We start from the raw sequence: 24050 nt of genomic DNA on the forward strand, positions 1-24050 counted from the left end.
TCTATGGCCAATGTCTGTTTTGCCCTGTAGTCCCTGCAATACTTCTGGTTAATATACAGAATATTTGATAAATAAATACAAATTATAAATATACAGAGACAGATTGGACTGACAGTAAGCCGTTTCTATGGCCTTTGTCTGTTTTGCCCTGTAGTCACTGCAATACTTCTGGTTAATATACAGAATATTTGATAAATAAATACAAATTATAAATATACAGTACCAGTCAAAAGTTTGGACACCTACTCATTCAAGCGTTTTTCTTTCTTTATAATATTTTCTACATTGTATAATAATAGTGAAGACATCAAAACTATGAAATAACACATATGGAATCATGTAGTAACCAAAAAAGTGTAAAACAAATCAAAATATTTAATATATTTCATATTCTTCAAAGTAGAAGAAGAATAAGTAGTGCCTTGACGACAGCTTTGCACACTCTTGGCATTCTCTCAACCAGCTTCACCTGGAATGCTTTTCCAACAGTCTTGAAGGAGTTCCCACATATGCTGAGCACTTGTTGGATGGTTTTCCTTCACTCTGTGGTCCAACTCATCCCAAGCCATCTCAATTGGGTTGAGGTCAGGTGATTGTGGAGGCCAGGTCATCTGATGGAGCACTCCATCACTCTCCTTCTCGGTCAAATAGCCCTTACACAGCTTGGAGGTGTGTTGGGTCATTGTCCTGTTGAAAAACAAATGATGGTGCAAACCAGATGGGATGGTGTATCGCTGCAGAATGCTGTGGTAGCCATGCTGGTTAAGTGTGACTTGAATTATAAATAAATCACTGACAGTGTCACCAGCAAGGCACCATCACACCTCCTCCTCCATGCTTCAGGGTGGGAACCACACATGCGGAGATCATCCGTTCACCTACTCCGTGTCTCAAAAGGACACGGTTGTTGGAACCAAAAATCTCAAATTAGGACTCATCAGACCAAAGGACAGATTTCTGCCGGTCTAATGTCCATTGCTCGTGTTTCTTGGCCCACACAAGTCTCTTCTTATTATTGGTGTCCTTTTGTAGTGGTTTCTATGCAGCAATTCAACAATTTTTCCGTATTGGCTGACCTACATGTCTTAAAGTAATGATAGACTATCGTTTGTCTTTGCTTATTTGAGCTGTTCTTGCCATAATATGGACTTGGTCTTTTACTAAATAGGGCTATCTTCTGTATACCACCCCTACCTTGAAGGAGTGGTACAACACAACTGATTGGCTCAAACACATTGAGAAGGAAAGAAATTCCACAAATTAACTTTTAACAAGGCACACCTGTTCATTTAAATGCATTTCAGGTGACTACGTCATGAAGCTGGTTGAGAGAATTCCAAGAGTGTGCAAAGCTGTCAAGGCAAAGGGTGGCTACTTTGAAGAACCTCAAATATAAAATATATTTTGTTTTGTTTAACACTTTTTTGGTTACTACATGATTCCATATGTGTTATTTCATAGTTAAGGATGTCTTCACTATTATTCTACAATATAGAACAAATAAAGAACAACCCTTGGATGAGTAGGTGTGTCCAAACTTTTGACTGGTACCACACACACACACACACACAAGGAAAGTATTCATGACTTTCTCCAAATTTTCATCAAGCCTCTCTCTGTACTTTGCTCCATTCATCTTTCCCTCGATCCTGACTAGTCTACCAGTCCCTGCAGCTGAAAAACATCCTCACAGCATGATGCTGCCACCACATGCTTCACAGTAGGGATGGTGCCAGGTTTCCTCCAAACGCGAAGCTTGGCATTCAGGCCAAAGATGGTTATTCTTCTGGAAGGTTCTCCACAGAGGAACTCTAGAGCTCTGTCAGAATGACCATCGGGTTCTTGGCCACCTCCCTGACCAAGGCCCTTCTCCCCCGATTGCTCAGTTTGGCCGAGCGGCCAGCTGTAGGAAGAGTCTCGGTGGTTCCAAACTTCTTCCATTCAAGAAAGATGGAGGCCACTGTGTTCTTGAGGACTTTCAATGCTGCAGAACTTTTTTGGTACCCTTCCCCAGATCTGTGACTCAACACAATCCTGTCTTGGAGCTCTACGGACAATTCCTTCAACCTCATGGCTTGGTTTTTGCTCTGACATGAACTGTAAACTGTGGGACCTTATATAGACAGGTGTGGGCCTTTCCAGATCATGTCCAATCAATTGAATTTACCCCAGGTGGACTCCAATCAAGTTGTAGAAACATCTCAAGGATGATCAGTGGAAACAGGATGCACCTGAGCTCAATTTCGAGTCTCATAGCGACGGGTCTGAATACTTATGTAAATAAGGTATTTCTGTTTTTTATTTGAAATAAAATGGCAAAAATTCCTAAAAACCTGTTTTCGCTTTGTTGTTATGGGGTATTGTGTGTGGATTGATGATGAAACACATGTATTTAATCCATTTTAGAATAAGGCTGTAACTTAACAAAATGGAAATAGGGAAGGGGTCTGAATACTTTCCGAATGCTCTGTGTACAGGTAACTGCCAAAATAAAGGAAACACTTGAGTACATTTTAATATTTTTTTTAATTTAACCTTTATTTAACTAGGCAAATCAGTTAAGAATAAATTCTTATTTACAATTACGGCCTACACCGGCCAAACCGGGACGATGCTGGGCCAATTGTGCACCGCCCTATGGGACTCCCAATCACGGCCGGTTGTGATACAGCCTGGAATTGAACCAGGGTGTCTGTAGTGACGCCTCAAGCGCTGAGATGCATTGCCTTAGACCCCTGCGGCACTCGGGAGTATATTGAAAGCAGGTGCTTCCACATAAGTGGTTCCTGAGATAATTAAGCAGTTAACATCCCATAATATGCTTAGGGTAATGTATACAAATGTTGGTTAGGCCATTATTTTGGCTACGATGGCTATGCCCCCATAGGGTGATAATGCCTCCATAGGGTGATAATGCCTCCATAGGGTGATAATGCCCCCACCCACAGGACGAGTAGTCACTGAATGGTTTGATGAGCATGAAAATGATGTAAACCATATGCCATCTCGTAGCCACAAGAACCCAATTAAACTCTTATGGGCGATTCTGGAGTGGCGATTGTGTTTTCCACTACCATCAACAAAACACAACGTGATGCAATTTCTAGTTGAAGAATGGTGTCATATCCCTCCAATAGAGTTCCAGACACTTGTAGAATGAATGCTAAGGTGCACTGAAGCTGTTCTAGCTGCTGGTGGGCCATCTCCCTATTAAGACACTTGGTGTTGGTGTTTCCTTTATTTTGGCAGTTACCTGTATATAGAAGGACTATTTGGAAAAATGACTTCCAGACTGGGAGCTGCAGCAGAACCAGATGGAGAGGGCGAGGAGGGGGGAGAGGGGAGAGAGAGAGAGGAGGGGGGAGAGGGGAGAGAGAGAGAGGAGGGGGGAGAGGGCGAGGAGGTGGGAGAGGGGAGAGAGAGAGGAGGGGGACAGGGGAGAGAGAGGAGGGGGGAGAGGGGAGAGAGAGGAGGGAGAGGGGAGAGGGGGGAGAGAAGAGAGAGACATACAGACAACCAGCAGGACAAAACAGGATGTGCAGAGAGAGAAATACAGACAATCAGTTGGACAAACAGGAAGTGCAGGGAGAGACATACAGACAACCAGCAGGACAAACAGGAAGTGCAGGGAGAGACATACAGACAACCAGCAGGACAAACAGGAAGTGCAGGGAGAGACATACAGACAACCAGCAGGACAAACAGGATGTGCAGGGAGAGACATACAGACAACCAGCAGGACAAACAGGATGTGTAGGGAGAGACATACAGACAACCAGCAGGACAAACAGGAAGTGCTCTCCGGGGCTCAAGGAGGCAACCCGTAGATACATCCACATTATTAGCCCGGTGCCAAACCTCAGCCTCGCACTACAACTCAGTAAATTACCCAGAGACTTCATTTAGTCAGACCGCAAGAACTCTCTCTGTGTGCTTGTGTCGCAAATGGCACCCCATTCCCTATATTGTGCACTACTTTTGACCAGGGACCATAGGGCTCTGATGCACTAGGGGATGGGGTGTCATTTGGGACGTATTCTCTGTTATGTGGAGGAAATGTTTCAAAACAAGTGCCCCTCACAGGACCTATCAGTCAGAAACAAAACAATAGAAAAGTACAAAGGAATGTATGGGAACCAGAGTTAATATGGGTTGCTATGGGAACCAGAGTTAATATGGGTTGCTATGGGAACCAGAGTTAATATGGGTTGCTATGGGAACCAGAGCTAATATGGGTTGCTATGGGAACCAGAGTTAATGTGGGTTGCTATGGGAACCAGAGCTAATATGGGTTGCTATGGGAACCAGAGTTAATATGGGTTGCTATGGGAACCAGAGTTGATACATCTGAATGCATCAGCCAAATGTCTGTAATAATGTGGAAAGATCACTGAAAGAAGTGGCTTGCGCTTCCCAAATGGCACCCACTAGTCCCTTTCTAGTGCACTACCTTTGACCAGGGCCCACAGTACTGTGGTAAAAAGGTAGTGCACAAAATAGCCTCCAAATACCCTACTAAATAAATTGCATGCAGTCTATCACAGTGCCATCTGTTTTGTCACCAAAGCACCATATACTACCCACCACTGCGACCTGTACGCTCTCGTTGGCTGGCCCTCGCTTCATACTTGTCGCCAAACCCACTGGCTCCAGGTCATCTACAAGTCTCTGCTAGGTAAAGTCCCCCTTATCTCAGCTCGCTGGTCACCATAGCAGCACCCACTTGTAGCACGCGCTCTAGCAGGTATATCTCTCTGGTCACCCCCAAAGCCAATTCCTCCTTTGGCCGCCTCTCCTTCCAGTTCTCTGCTGCCAATGACTGGAACGAACTACAAAAATCTCTGAAACTGGAAACACTTATCTCCCTCACTAGCTTTAAGCACCAGCTGTCAGAGCAGCTCACAGATTACTGCACCTGTACATAGCCCATCTATAATTTAGCCCAAACAACTACTGCTTCCCCTACTGTATTTATTTATTTATTTTGCTGGTTTGCACCCCATTATTTATATTTCTACTTTGCACATTCTTCCACTGCAAATCTACCATTCCAGTGTTTTACTTGCTATATTGTATTTACTTCATGGCCTTTTTTTGTCTTCACCTCCCTTGTCTCACCTCATTTTCAAACATTCTATATAGACTTATTTTTCTACTGTATTATTGACTGTATGTTTGTTTATTCCATGTGTAACTCTTTGTTGTTGTATGTGTCAAACTGCTGTGCTTTATCTTGGCCAGGGTGCATGTGTAAATGAGAACTTGTTCTCAACTGGCCTACCTGGTTAAATAAAGGTGAAAGGTAAATAAATAAAATAGAGTATAGGATGCCAACATGGGACACAATCTGAGAGAAGTGTTCTAAAGCACTCACAGGGTGAAGTTCTCCTCTAGGTGCAGGTCTAGGATCAGTTTCCTCTCCCCCAATCCTAACCTCAACCGTTAAGACAGGAAAATGCTAAACTGACCCAAGATCAGTGTCTAGAGGAAACTTCACCATTACAAGGTTGGTACCCCTCAGTATTCTCCACTCAATATGGTGGAGATTATTGTAATTACATATTGTAGAGAATTTGAGGGGCAGCACTGGCCGAGACTCAAAAATGGGCCCAGCAACTGTCAAGCCAACACCTTACCCATAATGCCAAGAGATCCTAACCCCTTCACAAGGTGTTGGGTTAAAGGTCGCTGCGATATTCATAAGAATTATATTTTGCATTTAATTTCTTCTAAGCCACATTAACAGTTATAATTAACATGAAAAAAGAAACATCTAAACATTAGAGCTGATTTTTATTTAATTTGGTTCAGTCCATCCTTCTACATTACAGACATACCTATACAACCACTTAACCCTCTCTAACACATTGAAAATGACACCTTCCATTTTACCTGACCAAAATGATGATTAAAAACCAAAACATGATCCAATTGATCCCTCAGCGATACAGTCAACCTCCCTCTTTACCCGCCCAAACAGTTTGACAGAAAAGTAAAAAAAATGAGTAACATGGTACACGGATTGATCATGTTGTGCGTGTATCTGAAACCGTGGCAATGCCATGTGCATGTTACCACGGACACCACAAACCTTTTTCAGGTGAAGGAAACAAACGCGTATTCTGAACCTGGCAATTGGCGGGACCTGTCAATCAATCATTTAAAGATTTCTCAGCCAATGGCAATGTTCGAAAGAGAACATAGCCCTCCCATTGATGCATCTCAATAGTCTAAAAATAGCTTGCTCTCCTCAATCTGCAGAGGACATTAAAGAACTGAACAGGTGAAAACAAAACTCCCAGCAGGCATCCTCTCTAATGCTTTCACCTGTCCTGCTATTTCAGATCAGCTGAAGGAGAGGACACAAGGAGAGCAAGTCACGTCAGACTATTGAGCCGCAGCCCACAACCGAGTTCACGGTATTCCCGTCCAACGAGGAAGTTCATCTGTCCAATCGGAGGGCTGTCTCATTGTGCGAGGGCTGATGTGATTGGCTCTAGTCGGTCTTGCGAGGGCTCTCCAGTCTCCAGGCACCAGTGATGTAACGCAGGCGGATGAACACCAGGTCTCTACCCATCTGTAGCCAGCTCCACACTGGCACCAGCTTAGACCCTATAACAACACATAACAACACATTAAGGGCTGTATCCAGGCTATGCTCCACACTGGCACCAGCTTAGACCCTATAACAACACATAACAACACATTAAGGGCTGTATCCAGGCTATGCTCCACACTGGCACCAGCTTAGACCCTATAACAACACATAACAACACATTAAGGGCTGTATCCAGGCTATGCTCCACACTGGCACCAGCTTAGACCCTATAACAACACATAACAACACATTAAGGGCTGTATCCAGGCTATGCTCCACACTGGCACCAGCTTAGACCCTATAACAACACATAACAACACATTAAGGGCTGTATCCAGGCTATGCTCCACACTGGCACCAGCTTAGACCCTATAACAACACATAACAACACATTAAGGGCTGTATCCAGGCTATGCTCCACACTGGCACCAGCTTAGACCCTATAACAACACATAACAACACATTAAGGGCTGTATCCAGGCTATGCTCCACACTGGCACCAGCTTAGACCCTATAACAACACATAACAACACATTAAGGGCTGTATCCAGGCTATGCTCCACACTGGCACCAGCTTAGACCCTATAACAACACATAACAACACATTAAGGGCTGTATCCAGGCTATGCTCCACACTGGCACCAGCTTAGACCCTATAACAACACATAACACATTAAGGGATGTATCCAGGCTAGGCTCCACACTGGCACCAGCTTAGACCCTATAACAACACATAACAACACATTAAGGGCTGTATCCAGGCTATGCTCCACACTGGCACCAGCTTAGACCCTATAACAACACATAACACATTAAGGGATGTATCCAGGCTAGGCTCCACACTGGCACCAGCTTAGACCCTATAACAACACATAACACATTAAGGGCTGTATCCAGGCTAGGCTCCACACTGGCACCAGCTTAGACCCTATAACAACACACAACACATTAAGGGCTGTATCCAGGCTAGGCTCCACACTGGCACCAGCTTAGACCCTATAACAACACATAACACATTAAGGGATGTATCCAGGCTAGGCTCCACACTGGCACCAGCTTAGACCCTATAACAACACATAACACATTAAGGGCTGTATCCAGGCTAGGCTCCACACTGGCACCAGCTTAGACCCTATAACAACACATAACAACACATTAAGGGCTGTATCCAGGCTAGGCTCCACACTGGCACCAGCTTAGACCCTATAACAACACATAACAACACATTAAGGGCTGTATCCAGGCTAGGCTCCACACTGGCACCAGCTTAGACCCTATAACAACACATAACACATTAAGGGCTGTATCCAGGCTAGGCTCCACACTGGCACCAGCTTAGACCCTATAACAACACATAACACATTAAGGGCTGTATCCAGGCTAGGCTCCACACTGGCACCAGCTTAGACCCTATAACAACACATAACACATTAAGGGCTGTATCCAGGCTATGCTCCACACTGGCACCAGCTTAGACCCTATAACAACACATAACAACACATTAAGGGATGTATCCAGGCTATGCTCCACACTGGCACCAGCTTAGACCCTATAACAACACATAACAACACATTAAGGGATGTATCCAGGCTATGCTCCACACTGGCACCAGCTTAGACCCTATAACAACACATAACAACACATTAAGGGCTGTATCCAGGCTAGGCTCCACACTGGCACCAGCTTAGACCCTATAACAACACATAACAACACATTAAGGGCTGTATCCAGGCTATGCTCCACACTGGCACCAGCTTAGACCCTATAACAACACATAACAACACATTAAGGGCTGTATCCAGGCTATGCTCCACACTGGCACCAGCTTAGACCCTATAACAACACATAACAACACATTAAGGGCTGTATCCAGGCTATGCTCCACACTGGCACCAGCTTAGACCCTATAACAACACATAACAACACATTAAGGGCTGTATCCAGGCTATGCTCCACACTGGCACCAGCTTAGACCCTATAACAACACATAACAACACATTAAGGGCTGTATCCAGGCTATGCTCCACACTGGCACCAGCTTAGACCCTATAACAACACATAACAACACATTAAGGGCTGTATCCAGGCTATGCTCCACACTGGCACCAGCTTAGACCCTATAACAACACATAACAACACATTAAGGGATGTATCCAGGCTATGCTCCACACTGGCACCAGCTTAGACCCTATAACAACACATAACAACACATTAAGGGCTGTATCCAGGCTATGCTCCACACTGGCACCAGCTTAGACCCTATAACAACACATAACAACACATTAAGGGATGTATCCAGGCTGTACTCCACTTTGCATCACGCTTAAGAAGAACAGCCCTTAGCTGTGGTATATTGGTCATTATACCCCCCCCCTCTTCAAACATTATAACTTCATTATACCCCGCCCCCTCAGGCATTATACCCCACCCCCTCGGGCATTATACCCCACCCCCTCGGGCATTATACCTTCATTATACCCCGCCCCCTCGGGCCTCATACCTTCATTATACCACATTATAACCAGCTTATAACACCTCAAGCCAGCAGGCAGCCTAACGGTTAAGATGTGTTATAACCTTTTATAACATTATAATGTACTATAACAGCAGGTCTCTACTCATCATTATCCAGTTCCAAACTGACCCCAGCTTTATAACCAGTTACAATACGGTCACTAGGTAGAAACCACTACCATATTAGTTAACCAGTTACGATCACTAGGTAGAAACCACTACCATATTAGTTAACCAGTTACGATACGGTCACTAGGTAGAAACCACTACCATGTTAGTTAACCAGTTACGATACGGTCACTAGGTAGAAACCACTGCCATGTTAGTTAACCAGTTACGGTATGGTCACTAGGTAGAAACCACTACCATATTAGTTAACCAGTTACGGTCACTAGGTAGAAACCACTACCATATTAGTTAACCAGTTACGATACGGTCACTAGGTAGAAACCACTACCATATTAGTTAACCAGTTACGATCATTAGGTAGAAACCACTACCATGTTAGTTAACCAGTTACGATACGGTCACTAGGTAGAAACCACTACCATATTAGTTAACCAGTTACGATACGGTCACTAGGTAGAAACCACTGCCATATTAGTTAACCAGTTACAATCACTAGGTAGAAACCACTACCATATTAGTTAACCAGTTACGATACGATCACTAGATAGAAACCACTACCATGTTAGTTAACCAGTTACGATCACTAGGTAGAAACCACTACCATATTAGTTAACCAGTTACGATACGGTCACTAGGTAGAAACCACTGCCATATTAGTTAACCAGTTACGATACGATCACTAGGTAGAAACCACTGCCATATTAGTTAACCAGTTACGATACGGTCACTAGGTAGAAACCACTACCATATTAGTTAACCAGTTACGATACGGTCACTAGGTAGAAACCACTGCCATGTTAGTTAACCAGTTACGATACGGTCACTAGGTAGAAACCACTACCATATTAGTTAACCAGTTACGATACGGTCACTAGGTAGAAACCACTGCCATGTTAGTTAACCAGTTACGATACGATCACTAAGTAGAAACCACTACCATATTAGTTAACCAGTTACGATACGGTCACTAGATAGAAACCACTGCCATATTAGTTAACCAGTTACAATCACTAGGTAGAAACCACTACCATATTAGTTAACCAGTTACGATCACTAAGTAGAAACCACTACCATATTAGTTAACCAGTTACGATACGATCACTAGGTAGAAACCACTACCATATTAGTTAACCAGTTACGATACGGTCACTAGATAGAAACCACTGCCATATTAGTTAACCAATTACAATCACTAGGTAGAAACCACTACCATATTAGTTAACCAGTTACGATCACTAGGTAGAAACCACTACCATATTAGTTAACCAGTTACAATACGGTCACTAGGTAGAAACCACTACCATATTAGTTAACCAGTTACGATACGGTCACTAGATAGAAACCACTACCATATTAGTTAACCAGTTATGATACGGTCACTAGATAGAAACCACTACCATATTAGTTAACCAGTTACGATACGGTCACTAGGTAGAAACCACTACCATGTTAGTTAACCAGTTACGATCACTAGGTAGAAACCACTACCATATTAGTTAACCAGTTACGATACGGTCACTAGGTAGAAACCACTACCATATTAGTTAACCAGTTACGATACGGTCACTAGGTAGAAACCACTACCATATTAGTTAACCAGTTACGGTCACTAGGTAGAAACCACTACCATATTAGTTAACCAGTTACGATACGGTCACTAGGTAGAAACCACTAACATATTAGTTAACCAGTTACGATACGGTCACTAGGTAGAAACCACTACCATATTAGTTAACCAGTTACGATACGGTCACTAGGTAGAAACCACTAACATATTAGTTAACCAGTTACGATCACTAGGTAGAAACCACTACCATATTAGTTAACCAGTTACGATACGGTCACTAGATAGAAAGCACTACCATATTAGTTAACCAGTTACGATACGGTCACTAGGTAGAAACCACTACCATATTAGTTAACTAGTTACGATACGGTCACTAGGTAGAAACCACTACCATATTAGTTAACTAGTTACGATACGATCACTAGGTAGAAACCACTACCATATTAGTTAACCAGTTACGATCACTAGGTAGAAACCACTACCATGTTAGTTAACCAGTTACGATCACTAAGTAGAAACCACTACCATATTAGTTAACTAGTTACGATCACTAAGTAGAAACCACTACCATATTAGTTAACCAGTTACGATCACTAGGTAGAAACCACTACCATGTTAGTTAACCAGTTACGATCACTAAGTAGAAACCACTACCATATTAGTTAACCAGTTCCGATCACTAAGTAGAAACCACTACCATATTAGTTAACCAGTTAGGATACGGTCACTAGGTAGAAACCACTACCATATTAGTTAACCAGTTACGATACGGTCACTAGGTAGAAACCACTACCATATTAGTTAACCAGTTACGATCACTAGATAGAAACCACTACCATATTAGTTAACCAGTTACGATCACTAAGTAGAAACCACTACCATATTAGTTAACCAGTTACGATACGATCACTAGGTAGAAACCACTACCATGTTAGTTAACCAGTTACGATCACTAGGTAGAAACCACTACCATATTAGTTAACCAGTTACGATACGGTCACTGGGTAGAAACCACTACCATATTAGTTAACCAGTTACGATACGGTCACTAGGTAGAAACCACTACCATATTAGTTAACCAGTTACGATCACTAGATAGAAACCACTACCATATTAGTTAACCAGTTACGATACGGTCACTAGGTAGAAACCACTACCATATTAGTTAACCAGTTACGATACGGTCACTAGGTAGAAACCACTACCATATTAGTTAACCAGTTACGATACGGTCACTAGGTAGAAACCACTACCATATTAGTTAACCAGTTACGATACGATCACTAGGTAGAAACCACTACCATATTAGTTAACCAGTTACGATACGGTCACTAGGTAGAAACCACTACCATATTAGTTAACCAGTTACGATACGATCACTAGGTAGAAACCACTACCATATTAGTTAACCAGTTACGATACGGTCACTAGGTAGAAACCACTACCATGTTAGTTAACCAGTTACGATACGGTCACTAGGTAGAAACCACTACCATATTAGTTAACCAGTTACGATACGGTCACTAGGTAGAAACCACTAACATATTAGTTAACCAGTTACGATCACTAGATAGAAACCACTACCATATTAGTTAACCAGTTACGGTCACTAGGTAGAAACCACTACCATATTAGTTAACCAGTTACGATCACTAAGTAGAAACCACTACCATATTAGTTAACCAGTTACGGTCACTAGGTAGAAACCACTACCATATTAGTTAACCAGTTACGATCACTAAGTAGAAACCACTACCATATTAGTTAACCAGTTACGGTCACTAGGTAGAAACCACTACCATATTAGTTAACCAGTTACGATCACTAAGTAGAAACCACTACCATATTAGTTAACCAGTTACGATACGATCACTAGGTAGAAACCACTACCATATTAGTTAACCAGTTATGATACGGTCACTAGGTAGAAACCACTACCATGTTAGTTAACCAGTTACGATCACTAGGTAGAAACCACTACCATATTAGTTAACCAGTTACGATACGATCACTAGGTAGAAACCACTACCATGTTAGTTAACCAGTTACGATCACTAGGTAGAAACCACTACCATATTAGTTAACCAGTTACGATCACTAGGTAGAAACCACTACCATATTATTTAACTAGTTACGATCACTAGGTAGAAACCACTACCATATTAGTTAACCAGTTACGATACGGTCACTGGGTAGAAACCACTACCATATTAGTTAACCAGTTACGATACGGTCACTAGGTAGAAACCACTACCATATTAGTTAACCAGTTACGATACGATCACTAGGTAGAAACCACTACCATATTAGTTAACCAGTTACGATACGGTCACTAGGTAGAAACCACTGCCATATTAGTTAACCAGTTACGATCACTAGGTAGAAACCACTACCATATTAGTTAACCAGTTACGATACAGTCACTAGGTAGAAACCACTACCATATTAGTTAACCAGTTACGATCACTAGGTAGAAACCACTACCATATTAGTTAACCAGTTACGATACGGTCACTAGGTAGAAACCACTACCATATTAGTTAACCAGTTACGATACGGTCACTAGGTAGAAACCACTACCATATTAGTTAACCAGTTACGATACGGTCACTAGGTAGAAACCACTACCATATTAGTTAACCAGTTACGATACGATCACTAGGTAGAAACCACTACCATATTAGTTAACCAGTTACGATACGGTCACTAGGTAGAAACCACTACCATGTTAGTTAACCAGTTACGATACGATCACTAGGTAGAAACCACTACCATATTAGTTAACCAGTTACGATACGGTCACTAGGTAGAAACCACTACCATATTAGTTAACCAGTTACGATACGGTCACTAGGTAGAAACCACTACCATGTTAGTTAACCAGTTACGATACGGTCACTAGGTAGAAACCACTACCATGTTAGTTAACCAGTTACGATACGGTCACTAAGTAGAAACCACTACCATATTAGTTAACCAGTTACGATACGGTCACTAGGTAGAAACCACTACCATATTAGTTAACCAGTTACGATACGATCACTAGGTAGAAACCACTACCATGTTAGTTAACCAGTTACGATACGGTCACTAGATAGAAACCACTGCCATATTAGTTAACCAGTTACGGTACGGTCACTAAGTAGAAACCACTACCATATTAGTTAACCAGTTACGGTACGGTCACTAAGTAGAAACCACTACCATATTAGTTAACCAGTAGCCCACGACTGGAAATATCTGAAACACTAAAACCCATGCAGGAGCACCAATCTGCTTACGTATTATATCGTTTTAAATGACAGGACAGTTAATAGAGACTGGTCAACAGTGAGGGGGAAAAAAGAGCCGAGACTTGAACACCGGCCTCCAGAACTTTAAAACGCATATCTAATGTAGAAAGACCAGCACACTGCTGTCAGAAAGTCATGTTTCAGGCCTACTAAAGTAAAACGACCCAAACAGGTTTGATATGTACTGTAGCGTCAAGTTTTAGCCTAAGACTGAATATGACACTACTGATTATCCACCTTAAAACTCACCTCTCTAAGTCCAGTTGTGTGTCTATGTGTGTGTGTGTGTGTGTGTGTGTGTGTGTGTGTGTGTGTGTGTGTGTTAGGGTTGAATAGCGGTAACCGGGTTACCGAGATTTCCCACCCAAACCCGCTTCCCTTTTCCCAGGATAAATAACTGCGAGAAACCAGTCAATTAGAATAAATGATTTACATGAGCAGCATGCCGTGAAATGGAACTGTTAAATGATATGAAATGTCTAAATCTGGCTTCTCTATGGGCCATGTGGCCTAATCTCTGCTATCTGCATGATCGATCATCAACACTCAGGGTGAGGATAGACCGCACGTTTCAGTATGAATGCATCATCTCATCATGTTAACTGTTTTTCTTGTGAATGATGGGTTATGCAAAGGCTAAGATTCAAACTTATAGCCTCTGTCTCTTGCGTAATACGCACCTGTGCTCCGCTAGCCTTTCTCCTTCACGCTCCTCAACTAGAACAGCTTGCCGGACATCTCCTCAACTAGAACAGCTTGCCGGACATCTCCTCAACTAGAACAGCTTTCCGGACATCTCCTCAACTAGAACAGCTTGCCGGACATCTCCTAAACTAGAACAGCTTGCCGGACATCTCCTCAACTAGAACAGCTTGCCGGACATCTCAACTAGAACAGCTTGCCGGACATCTCCTCAACTAGAACAGCTTGCCGGACATCTCCTCAACTAGAACAGCTTGCCGGACATCTCCTAAACTAGAACAGCTTGCCGGACATCTCCTCAACTAGAGCAGTAAATATTTTAAATGTAGGGATCAGAGTCAGGTAGCATCAGGTTAAAATATTCATGCTGATCAAAGCTCTGATAAAATCCAGATATATTTATCTGCTTGAGAATGACACTCCCGGTTTTGTCGGGAAATACAGGATTAACTGGGAGAAAAGGTATTTCTTCTCGGGATGGAACATTTTTAAAATACCGGGGAAATAACGCTAATGTGTATGTTTAAGTATGAGAGACTCGCCTTCTATCTCAGCCCGGTTGACAGACTCGCCTTCTATCTCAGCCCGGTTGACAGACTCGCCTTCTATCTCAGCCCGGTTGACAGACTCGCCTTCTATCTCAGCCCGGTTGACAGACTCGCCTTCTATCTCAGCCCGGTTGACAGACTCGCCTTCTATCTCAGCCCGGTTGACAGACTCGCCTTCTATCTCAGCCCGGTTGACAGACTCACCTTCTATCTCAGTCCAGTTGACGGCCACCTCGGCTATGGGGATCTTAAAGCACTGAGCGATGTACAGCAGCTCCACGTCAAAGGCCCTGTGAAACAGCACAACACCATATTCAGTACTAGTCCTTGACTAGTAAACTTTTGTTTTCCGTCATGATCAAGTTGTTTAGAGAGACTATACCAGTGCACCGTTCATTCAAATTGTAGTTATTTGAAGTACAGATAGTGAAGAATTGTGCGTTAATGGTCCCGTCCAGAGAGAGAGACCGTACCATTGCTCCATTCAAATTCAAGTTGTGGTTATTGTGGGTTAGTGGTCTTGTAAAATGTAAAATGAGAGACCGTACCACTGCGCCAGAGAGAAGGTCTTGCACTTTTCCCCATACGTTTTCTTGTTTAAATTAAGCCATCTAATTACTATGTAATAACCATCATTCACAACATGAAAATACACTGCTCAAAAAAATAAAGGGAACACTTAAACAACACAATGTAACTCCAAGTCAATCACACTTCTGTGAAATCAAACTGTCCACTTAGGAAGCAACACTGATTGACAATAAATTTCACATGCTGTTGTGCAAATGGAAGGTCATTTTGCAGGGCTCTGACAGTGCACCTCCTGGCACAAAGGCGGAGGTAGCGGTCCTGCTGCTGGGTTGTTGCCCTCCTACGGCCTCCTCCACGTCACCTGATGTACTGGCCTGTCTCCTGGTAGAGCCTCCATGCTCTGGACACTACGCTGACAGACACAGCAAACCTTTTTGCCACAGCTCGCATTGATGTGCCATCCTGGATGAACTGCACTACCTGAGCCACTTGTGTGGGTTGTAGACTCCGTCTCATGCTACCACTAGAGTGAGAGCACCGCCAGCATTCAAAAGTGACCAAAACATCAGCCAGGAAGCATAGGAACTGAGAAGTGGTCTGTGGTCACCACCTGCAGAATCACTCCTTTTTTGGGGGTGTCTTGCTATTTGCCTATAATTTCCACCTTTTGTCTATTCCATTTGCACAACAGCATATGAAATTTATTGTCAATCAGTGTTGCTTCCTAAGTGGACAGTTTGATTTCACAGAAGTGTGATTGACTTGGAGTTACATTGTGTTGTTTAAGTGTTCCCTTTATTTTTTTGAGCAGTGTATAAGGAGTTCAAATTTGCTCCTTCAGATAGTTTTTTGAAGGGGTTAGAATAGAACTACAACTTCCCTGCTATTATAGAATTTCTTATAGCAGGTAAACGTTGGTATAAGAAAGAGAGAGACCTTACTATCGCTCCACGTGGAGGGAGGATAATTATTTTAACAAAGTAGAATACAATATTAGGTAAACACCAATACATTTTGGTATTGGGTGAGCGGTTAAGTTAGCGTTTGGGGGGGGGGGGGACCTTACCATCGCTCCACGTGTAGGGAGGAGAAGGTCTTGAGGGCGGCCTCGCGGGTGAAGAGCTTGAAGCCACACTGTGTGTCCTTGATGCCTCGCACACAGAAAAACCAAACCAGGAAGTGGAACCCATACATCAGGAACGTACGGAACATAGACCGCTACCATGGAAACACAAACAAAGCAAATCCATCTACAAGACCAAGGTGTCTTTGTTTTTTTTGGGCATCTATGCATTTCATAACAGGGTTACGTAGGTGAGAGAGAGTGTGAGTGAGAGAGATGGCAAAAAGAGAGAAGAGTGAGACGGATGGCAGAAAGAGAGAGAGAGAGAGATGAAAGAGAGAGTGAGATGGCAGAAAGAGAGTGAGATGGCAGAAAGAGAGAGTGAGATGGCAGAAAGAGAGAGTGAGATGGGAGAAAGAGAGGGAGTACCGAAGCGACTGCCTCCTCCTCCAGGTGTGCTCTGGACCCACAGGATATAGCCATGTTCTCCTGTAACACACAACATTTCATTATTTAACCGGGATCAATACAGAAAGTCCGATTGAAATCAAATCAAATGTTATTGGTCACTGACACATGTTTAGCAGATGTTATTGCAGGTGTAGCGAAATGCTTGTGATCCTATCTCCAACAGTGCAGTAGTATCTAACCATTCACAACAATACACACAAATCTAAAGTAAAAGAACATAATTAAGAAATATATAGATATTAAGATGAGCAATATCAGAGTAGCAATGACTAAAATACAGTAAATTGGAATACAGTATATACATATGAGATGAGTAAAGCAGTATGTAAACATTATTAATGTGACTAGTGTTCCATTATTAAAGTGGTCAGTCAATCCTTGTCTATGTATATAGGGCAGCAGCTTCTAAGGTGCAGGGTTGAGTAACCGGGTGGAAGACGCCCAATGATGACTTTTTAACAGTCTGATGGCCTTGAGATAGAAGCTGTTTTTCCAGATTCTTGGTCCCAGCTTTGATGCACCTGTACAGACCTCGCCTTCTGGATGATAACGGGGTGAACAGACAGTGGCTCGGGTGGTTGTTGTCCTTGATGATCTTTATGGCCTTCCTGTGACATCGGATACTGTGGGTGTCATGGAGGGCAGGTCGTTTGCCCCCGGTGATGTGTTGAGATGACCGCACCACCCTCTGGAGAGCCCTGCGGTTGCAGGCGGTGCAGTTGCCGTACCAGGCGGTGATACAGCCCGACAGGATGCTCTCAATTGTGCATCTGTAAAAGTTTGTGAGGGTCTTAGGTCTGCAAATTTGATGATTGAGTTGGAGGGGTGCGTGACCACGCAGTCATGGGTGAACAGGGAGTACAGGAAAGGGTTGAGCACATACCATTGTTGGGCCCCTGTGTTGAGGATCAGTGAAGAAGAGGTGTTATTTCCTAACTTCACCACCTGGGGGCGGCCCGTCAGGAAGTCCAGGACCCAGTTGCAGGTGGGGTTCAGACCCAGGGCCTCCAGCTTGATGATGAGCCTGGAGGGTACTATGGTGTTGAATGCTGAGCTGTAATCAATGAACAGCATTCTTACATAGGGATTCCTCTTGTCCAGATGGGATAAGCAGTGGGCAGTGTGCAGTGTGTCTGTGGACCTATTGGGGCGGTATGCAAATTGAAGTGGGTCTAGGGTGTCAGGTAAGGTAGAGGTGATATGATCCTTAACTTGCCTCTCAAAACACTTCATGATGACAGAAGTGAGTGCTACGGGGCGATAGTCGTTTAATTACGTTACCTTTCGCTTTCTTGGGAAGAGAAATAATGGTGGACATCTTGAAGCAAGTGGGGACAGTAGACTGGGATAGGGAGAGATTGTCCGTAAACACTCCAGCCACTCCAGGAATCGATTAGGGATGCAGTCTGGACCAGCAGCCTTGCGAGGGTTAACATGCTTAAATGTCTTACTAGCGTCGGCCACGGAGAATGAGAGCACACAGTCTTTGGTAGCGGGCCGCATCTGTGGCATTGTGTTACCCTCAAAGTGGGCGAAGAAGGTGTTTAGCTTGTCCGGGAGCAAGACGTCGATGTCCGTGACGTGGCTGGTTTTCCTTTGTAATCTGTGATTGAAGTCAATAGACCAGAGCAAGCTTCAGCGTCAGTTAGCCAGCTTCCGTCTCAGTTAGCCAGCTTCCGTCAGTCAGACATTCAAGCTCAGGTTTCATCCGTACTACGACGGTGGATATCGCTCGCTCCGTCTGCCACTATTTCTAGCAGGCTTGGAACTGAGCGTGTCACGCATGGCTAGTTGAACGCCAAACTCTTTATTGAGACAACGCCGAAACATCAATCCACGGACGTGTCAGTACCACATTTTCATTTGTGGCAAAAAGTTATCTTGCAAATTCAGCAGGCTATTACTTAACGTCTTCGGTGTGCATATCAAATACACAAGCGCCTCCCATCTTCGGTGCGCATATCAAATACACAAGCGCCTCCCATCTTCGGTGTGCATATCAAATACACAAGCACCTCCTATCTTCGGTGCGCATATCAAATACACAAGCACCTCCCATCTTCGGTGCGCATATCAAATACACAAGCTCCTATCTTCGGTGCGCATATCAAATACACAAGCTCCTATCTTCGGTGCGCATATCAAATACACAAGCACCTCCTATCTTCGGTGCGCATATCAAATACACAAGCACCTCCTATCTTCGGTGCGCATATCAAATACACAAGCACCTCCTATCTTCGGTGCGCATATCAAATACACAAGCACCTCCCAGCTTGTTACGTTGTGACCATAGAGCCAGAGACTCTTTGACTGTTAAACTCACAGGGACACGACATGGCTGCTGTTCCTGACTGGAACTGGAAATGCTGTGCTTAGTAAAATGTGATTGTTCTTTAAAAATAATAATATTTTACCCCCTTTCTTCTCCCTAATTTCAATCTTGTCTCATCGCTGCAAGTCCCCAACGGGGGTCGGGAGACAAAGGTCAAGTCACGCGTCCTCTGAAACATGACCCAGCCAAACCCACGCTTCTTAACGCCACGCTTAACTTGGAAGCCACTCGCATCAATGTGTCGGGAGGAAACCTGCAGGCGCCCTCAACCCACCACACGGAGTCGCTAGAGCGCGGCGAGCCAAGTAAACCCCCCCCCGGCCAAACTCTCCTCTAACCCAGACGACGCTGGGCCAATTGTGCGCCGCCCTATGGGACTCCCGATCACAGCCAGTTGTGATACAGCCTGGGATCGAACCCGGGTCTGTAGCGACTCTAGCAGATGGTTGCACCGCTCAGGAGACCAAGTGATAGGTATTTTAACATTACAATTTCTTTACACACAAAAAAACATTTGATTAATAAAACATGTAATCAGTCATCTTGAAGGGGAGAATGACACAATCTTTGTGAGAGGGAGAGTATCTGCTTACATTGGTGCTCATCTTGTGGCTCAGACACTTCATTCAGGATAAATGGACTTAGCCCTGAGTCAGCCTGCACCCGGAGCAGGTTCATTCTGATGGATTCGTTGCCATAGAAACGTCCCTGGCTAAAAGATGAGCCACTTTCACAGTACCGGTTATCCTGAGTTGAACTCAGAGTTGACCAAAGCTACCTGGCTAACTCGTCAAACCTGGTTGGTAGTACAGGGCTCTGGTCAAAACAGAAACATGGTTATGTAGCCTAGTCAGGGAAATTACATTTATATTCTAGACAACAAAAGCTAAAATCATAACACCCACTGGTTTGATGTTTACATCACGAAGGCCGGCCTCCACCTTCTCCACGTCTGCAAACTTAGTGGCTCCGTCCGCGTCAGCCATCAATATCAGCTTCCCTCTGGAACTCAGAGTACCCTAACACACACACACACACACACACACACACACACACACACACACACACACACACACACACACACACACACACACACACACACACACACACACACACACACACCTAAGTTGAATGTGAGAGTTGTAGTGAATGGCGTTCTGTTATTAAAGGCAGCGTTCTGTCCAGTGAGGCAGTACGGAGTTACAACATTCAAGATAATAACCTGATTTTAAATGAGGCAGTTGCAGTGAGCAGAGATATAGAATTAAATATATGTATATTGTGTATCTCTAAATTTACGAGCAGAGCTCTCACCATCCTGTGTGTGTGTGTGTGTGTGTGTGTGTGTGTGTGGGTGTGTGTGTGTGTGTGTGTCTCTCACCATCCTGTGTGTGTGTGTGTGTGTGTGTGTGTGTGTGTGTGTGTGTGTGTGTGTGTGTGTGTGTGTGTGTGTGTGTGTGTGTGTGTGTGTGTGTGTGTCTCTCACCATCCTGACGGCCCCTCCTTTCCCTCTGTTTTCCACCAGGGTCAGGACTCGGACTTTGTCTGCGCCATACTTCCTGGTGTTCTGCAAGGCAACCTGGGAAGGACAACACCAATACGTACACTTTACTATTACACCTATACATGTCCTGGTGTCCTGCAAGGCACCCTGGGAAGACAGGGCCAACACGTTAAACTATTACTCTTACAAATACATACGTGCCTCTAACCCTCCAAAAGGGGGTCTGATTCTACCATTTTATACGGAGGAACAATATTTCTGAAAGACACATTGTTGTCAACAACAACAGTGTTTATAACAGATAGTCAACACCCCCGGCGGTACCTCTGTCGTTTGGTCACTGCTGCCGTCGTCCACCACAATGACCTCATAGGTAAACAACGGCTGCTGTTTCTGTAGGGAGAGAGAGAGGGAGAGACAGAGAGAGAGAGAGGGAGAGGGAGAGACAGAGAGGGAGAGACAGAGAGGGAGACACAGAGAGGGAGAGACAGAGAGGGAGAGACAGAGAGAGACAGGAGAGAGAGAGAGAACAGAAAGAGAGAGAGAGGGAGACACAGAGAGGGAGAGAGAGAACAGAGAGAGAGAGGGAGAGAGAGAGAGACAAGAGAGAGAGCGAGAGACAGGACAGAGAGAGAGAGAGAGGAGAGGGAGAGGACGAGAAAACAATATTTTGATGTTCTTTTTCTAGTATATTCTTTGTTTTGATCGTATCATTATTTATTATTTTAGTCACATTAAATATAATCTGGCGCTGGATTATTTTAGTCGGTTGAACTTAAAGTATTTCAGAGAGTGTTTGCAGTCTGCAATTTGATAAAGGAAAACGTTGAAACTTTAACTAAAAAGAGGGGATGGGTCAACGACCAACACATGAATTGTAAATCATTACTGCCATCTGGTGGCTACTTTGAACAATGACAGCATAATGATTTTCACCGCTGGTTGTTGACGTCACAATGTGAACAGTTTAGAGCTGTAACTCATGGTTCATTTACCAACTAAAAAGGCTGTGTTTACACAGGCAGACAAATTCTGATATTCTTTTCCACTAATTGTTCTTTTCACCAATCACATCATATCTTTTTTTTAACCAGATATCTTTTTTAGAGCTGATCTGATTGGTCAAAAGAACAATTAGTAAAAAAAATAAAAAAAATAGATCAGAACTGGGCTTCCTGTGTAAACGCAGCCTAAATTAGGTGTGGTACAAAATCCTGCACACACTGTCCCTCCATGATCATATTTTGCTTCTTACTTTCATTCCTAACAGTGGGAGTGGCCACTCACCTGTCTGTTCTCCAGGTATCCCATAGCTTCCTCCATCATCACAGGCACTGCAACGGCAAAATACATATACCAGGTCACACATATGTAGTGTATGGCTGCGTTTACACAGGCAGCCCAATTCTGATGTTTTGCTCAATTGAAAGAGCTGATCTGAATGGTCAAAATACTAATTATTAGTGGCAAATTATCAGTATTGGGCTGCCTGTGTTGAACGCAGTCTATCCCATAGTATAAATAGAGCAAAAAAGCCTCGAAGCCAAGACTGACACTAGTCACAAGGGAATGCAAGCTGTTATTGCGATCTGTTGTTACAATCTGTTATTACAAGGCTAGCGCTGAATATGATACTACTGTCTCATCCACCTTTAACTCCTAAGAGGAAACATGTTCAGGGGAAATGTGTGTGTGTGTGTGTGTGTGTGTGTGTGTGTGTGCCTCTCTGTCTGCCCACCCAATTCTAGCTCCTCGTTGTGAGCAGGCACTACCAGAGAGATTTCTGTCTATCTGTCTGCCAATCCACCCGTCTGTCTATCTATCTGCCCGTCCGTCCGTCCGTGACTCACTTCGTAGCTCCTCATTGTAGGCAGGCACTATTACAGACAGCTCCAGGGAGCTGGGGTCATGAAGGCTGGGGAAGGGCTCCTTCTCTCCAGTCGCGGTCAGGAACAACTTCTCCTTCTCATGACGCTTCAGGTCCACCATCCCGGCAGTCAGATGGGCTATCAGCAGCACCTGTCAAATAGAATCACAACAGAGTTAAGAACCAGCTTCTAGATTGTTCTGTCTGTTTGTTTTGGTTCCGTTGATTCTATATTCTTGTCAATATGTAAACAAAGACATTAAGGCATATTATATAGCATTCAAAGCTATGATTGATTGATTGATTGGATGCACACAGAAGGGCCCTCTCGCTCATTCTGACAGTTCAGTAACCTGTCAGAATGAACGACAAGACTTTGACATACACCATTACCTGCTAGACAAATACTGTAGTAAGTGTAACACTTACCACGATCAAAGCAGCCACTGCCAATACAACCAGACAGTGAATTATTTCACATAGACAATCCATTCTCCCATTCCCTGTAGCATAGACAAACACCTGCAGTAAGGAGAGAGTGGCTAGCTACCGTGGCTAGTTAGCCTGCTAATAAACTTAACTGTACTGTTCCGTGGCGAATATCTCTGACAAACACTCTTCGGAGGAGAGGTAAATATAGAATATCATAGCCGTAATATTTCCATTATTGTATCGGGCGGATCAGTTTGAACTTAACTTCCAGTCACAGGGAAACACCTACGCGGAAGTAACTCCAGGCAGAAAACCACATCATCAAATGTGACCTAAGCGATTTACATCGAATTAAACTATGACCCCTGCTGGCTTGGAGTGCGAAGTGTGCAACGCTTATTCTTTGCCTTCCAAATTTTTATTTTACAAGATAAATTCAAGGTTTAAATGTGCAAGCTGATCTGGTATCGCGATAACTTTGTGATACAATGAAACA

At 43.7% G+C, this 24050-nt stretch overlaps 1 protein-coding gene across 2 annotated transcripts; it reads right to left on the reverse strand.

The window, feature by feature from the left end:
• Positions 1-5776: 5776 nt before the first annotated feature.
• On the reverse strand, positions 5777-24037 carry alg5 (ALG5 dolichyl-phosphate beta-glucosyltransferase). Of its 2 annotated transcripts, none has more exons than XM_055936859.1 (10): positions 23552-24037; positions 23106-23274; positions 22543-22589; positions 21580-21648; positions 21238-21330; positions 20657-20770; positions 17375-17434; positions 16949-17100; positions 15556-15641; positions 5777-6612 (listed from the first exon to the last, which is right to left on the reverse strand). In XM_055936859.1, exons 1-10 carry the CDS (start codon positions 23612-23614, stop codon positions 6497-6499), a joined length of 969 nt encoding a protein of 322 aa, XP_055792834.1. In that variant the 5' UTR covers positions 23615-24037; the 3' UTR covers positions 5777-6496. The 2 variants fall into 2 exon arrangements, with proteins under 2 accessions (XP_055792834.1, XP_055792835.1); XM_055936860.1 differs by lacking the exon at positions 5777-6612 and adding an exon at positions 8759-8857.
• Between the last annotated feature and the right edge of the window lie 13 nt (positions 24038-24050).

This window comes from Salvelinus fontinalis, chromosome 10 (genome assembly GCF_029448725.1).
Source record: "Salvelinus fontinalis isolate EN_2023a chromosome 10, ASM2944872v1, whole genome shotgun sequence".
NCBI lineage: Eukaryota > Metazoa > Chordata > Actinopteri > Salmoniformes > Salmonidae > Salvelinus > Salvelinus fontinalis.

Bases quoted from the DNA above. Each gene is read 5' to 3' on its own strand.
- alg5 (XM_055936859.1), bottom strand. From the start codon at position 23,614: ATGGATTGTCTATGTGAAATAATTCACTGTCTGGTTGTATTGGCAGTG. The intron at 23,275-23,551 runs GTAAGTGTTACA...TCTATTTGACAG, and splicing joins CAGTGGCTGCTTTGATCGTG to GTGCTGCTGATAGCCCATCT. The intron at 20,771-21,237 runs GTGAGAGACACA...TGTGTGTGTTAG, and splicing joins AAGGAGGGGCCGTCAGGATG to GGTACTCTGAGTTCCAGAGG.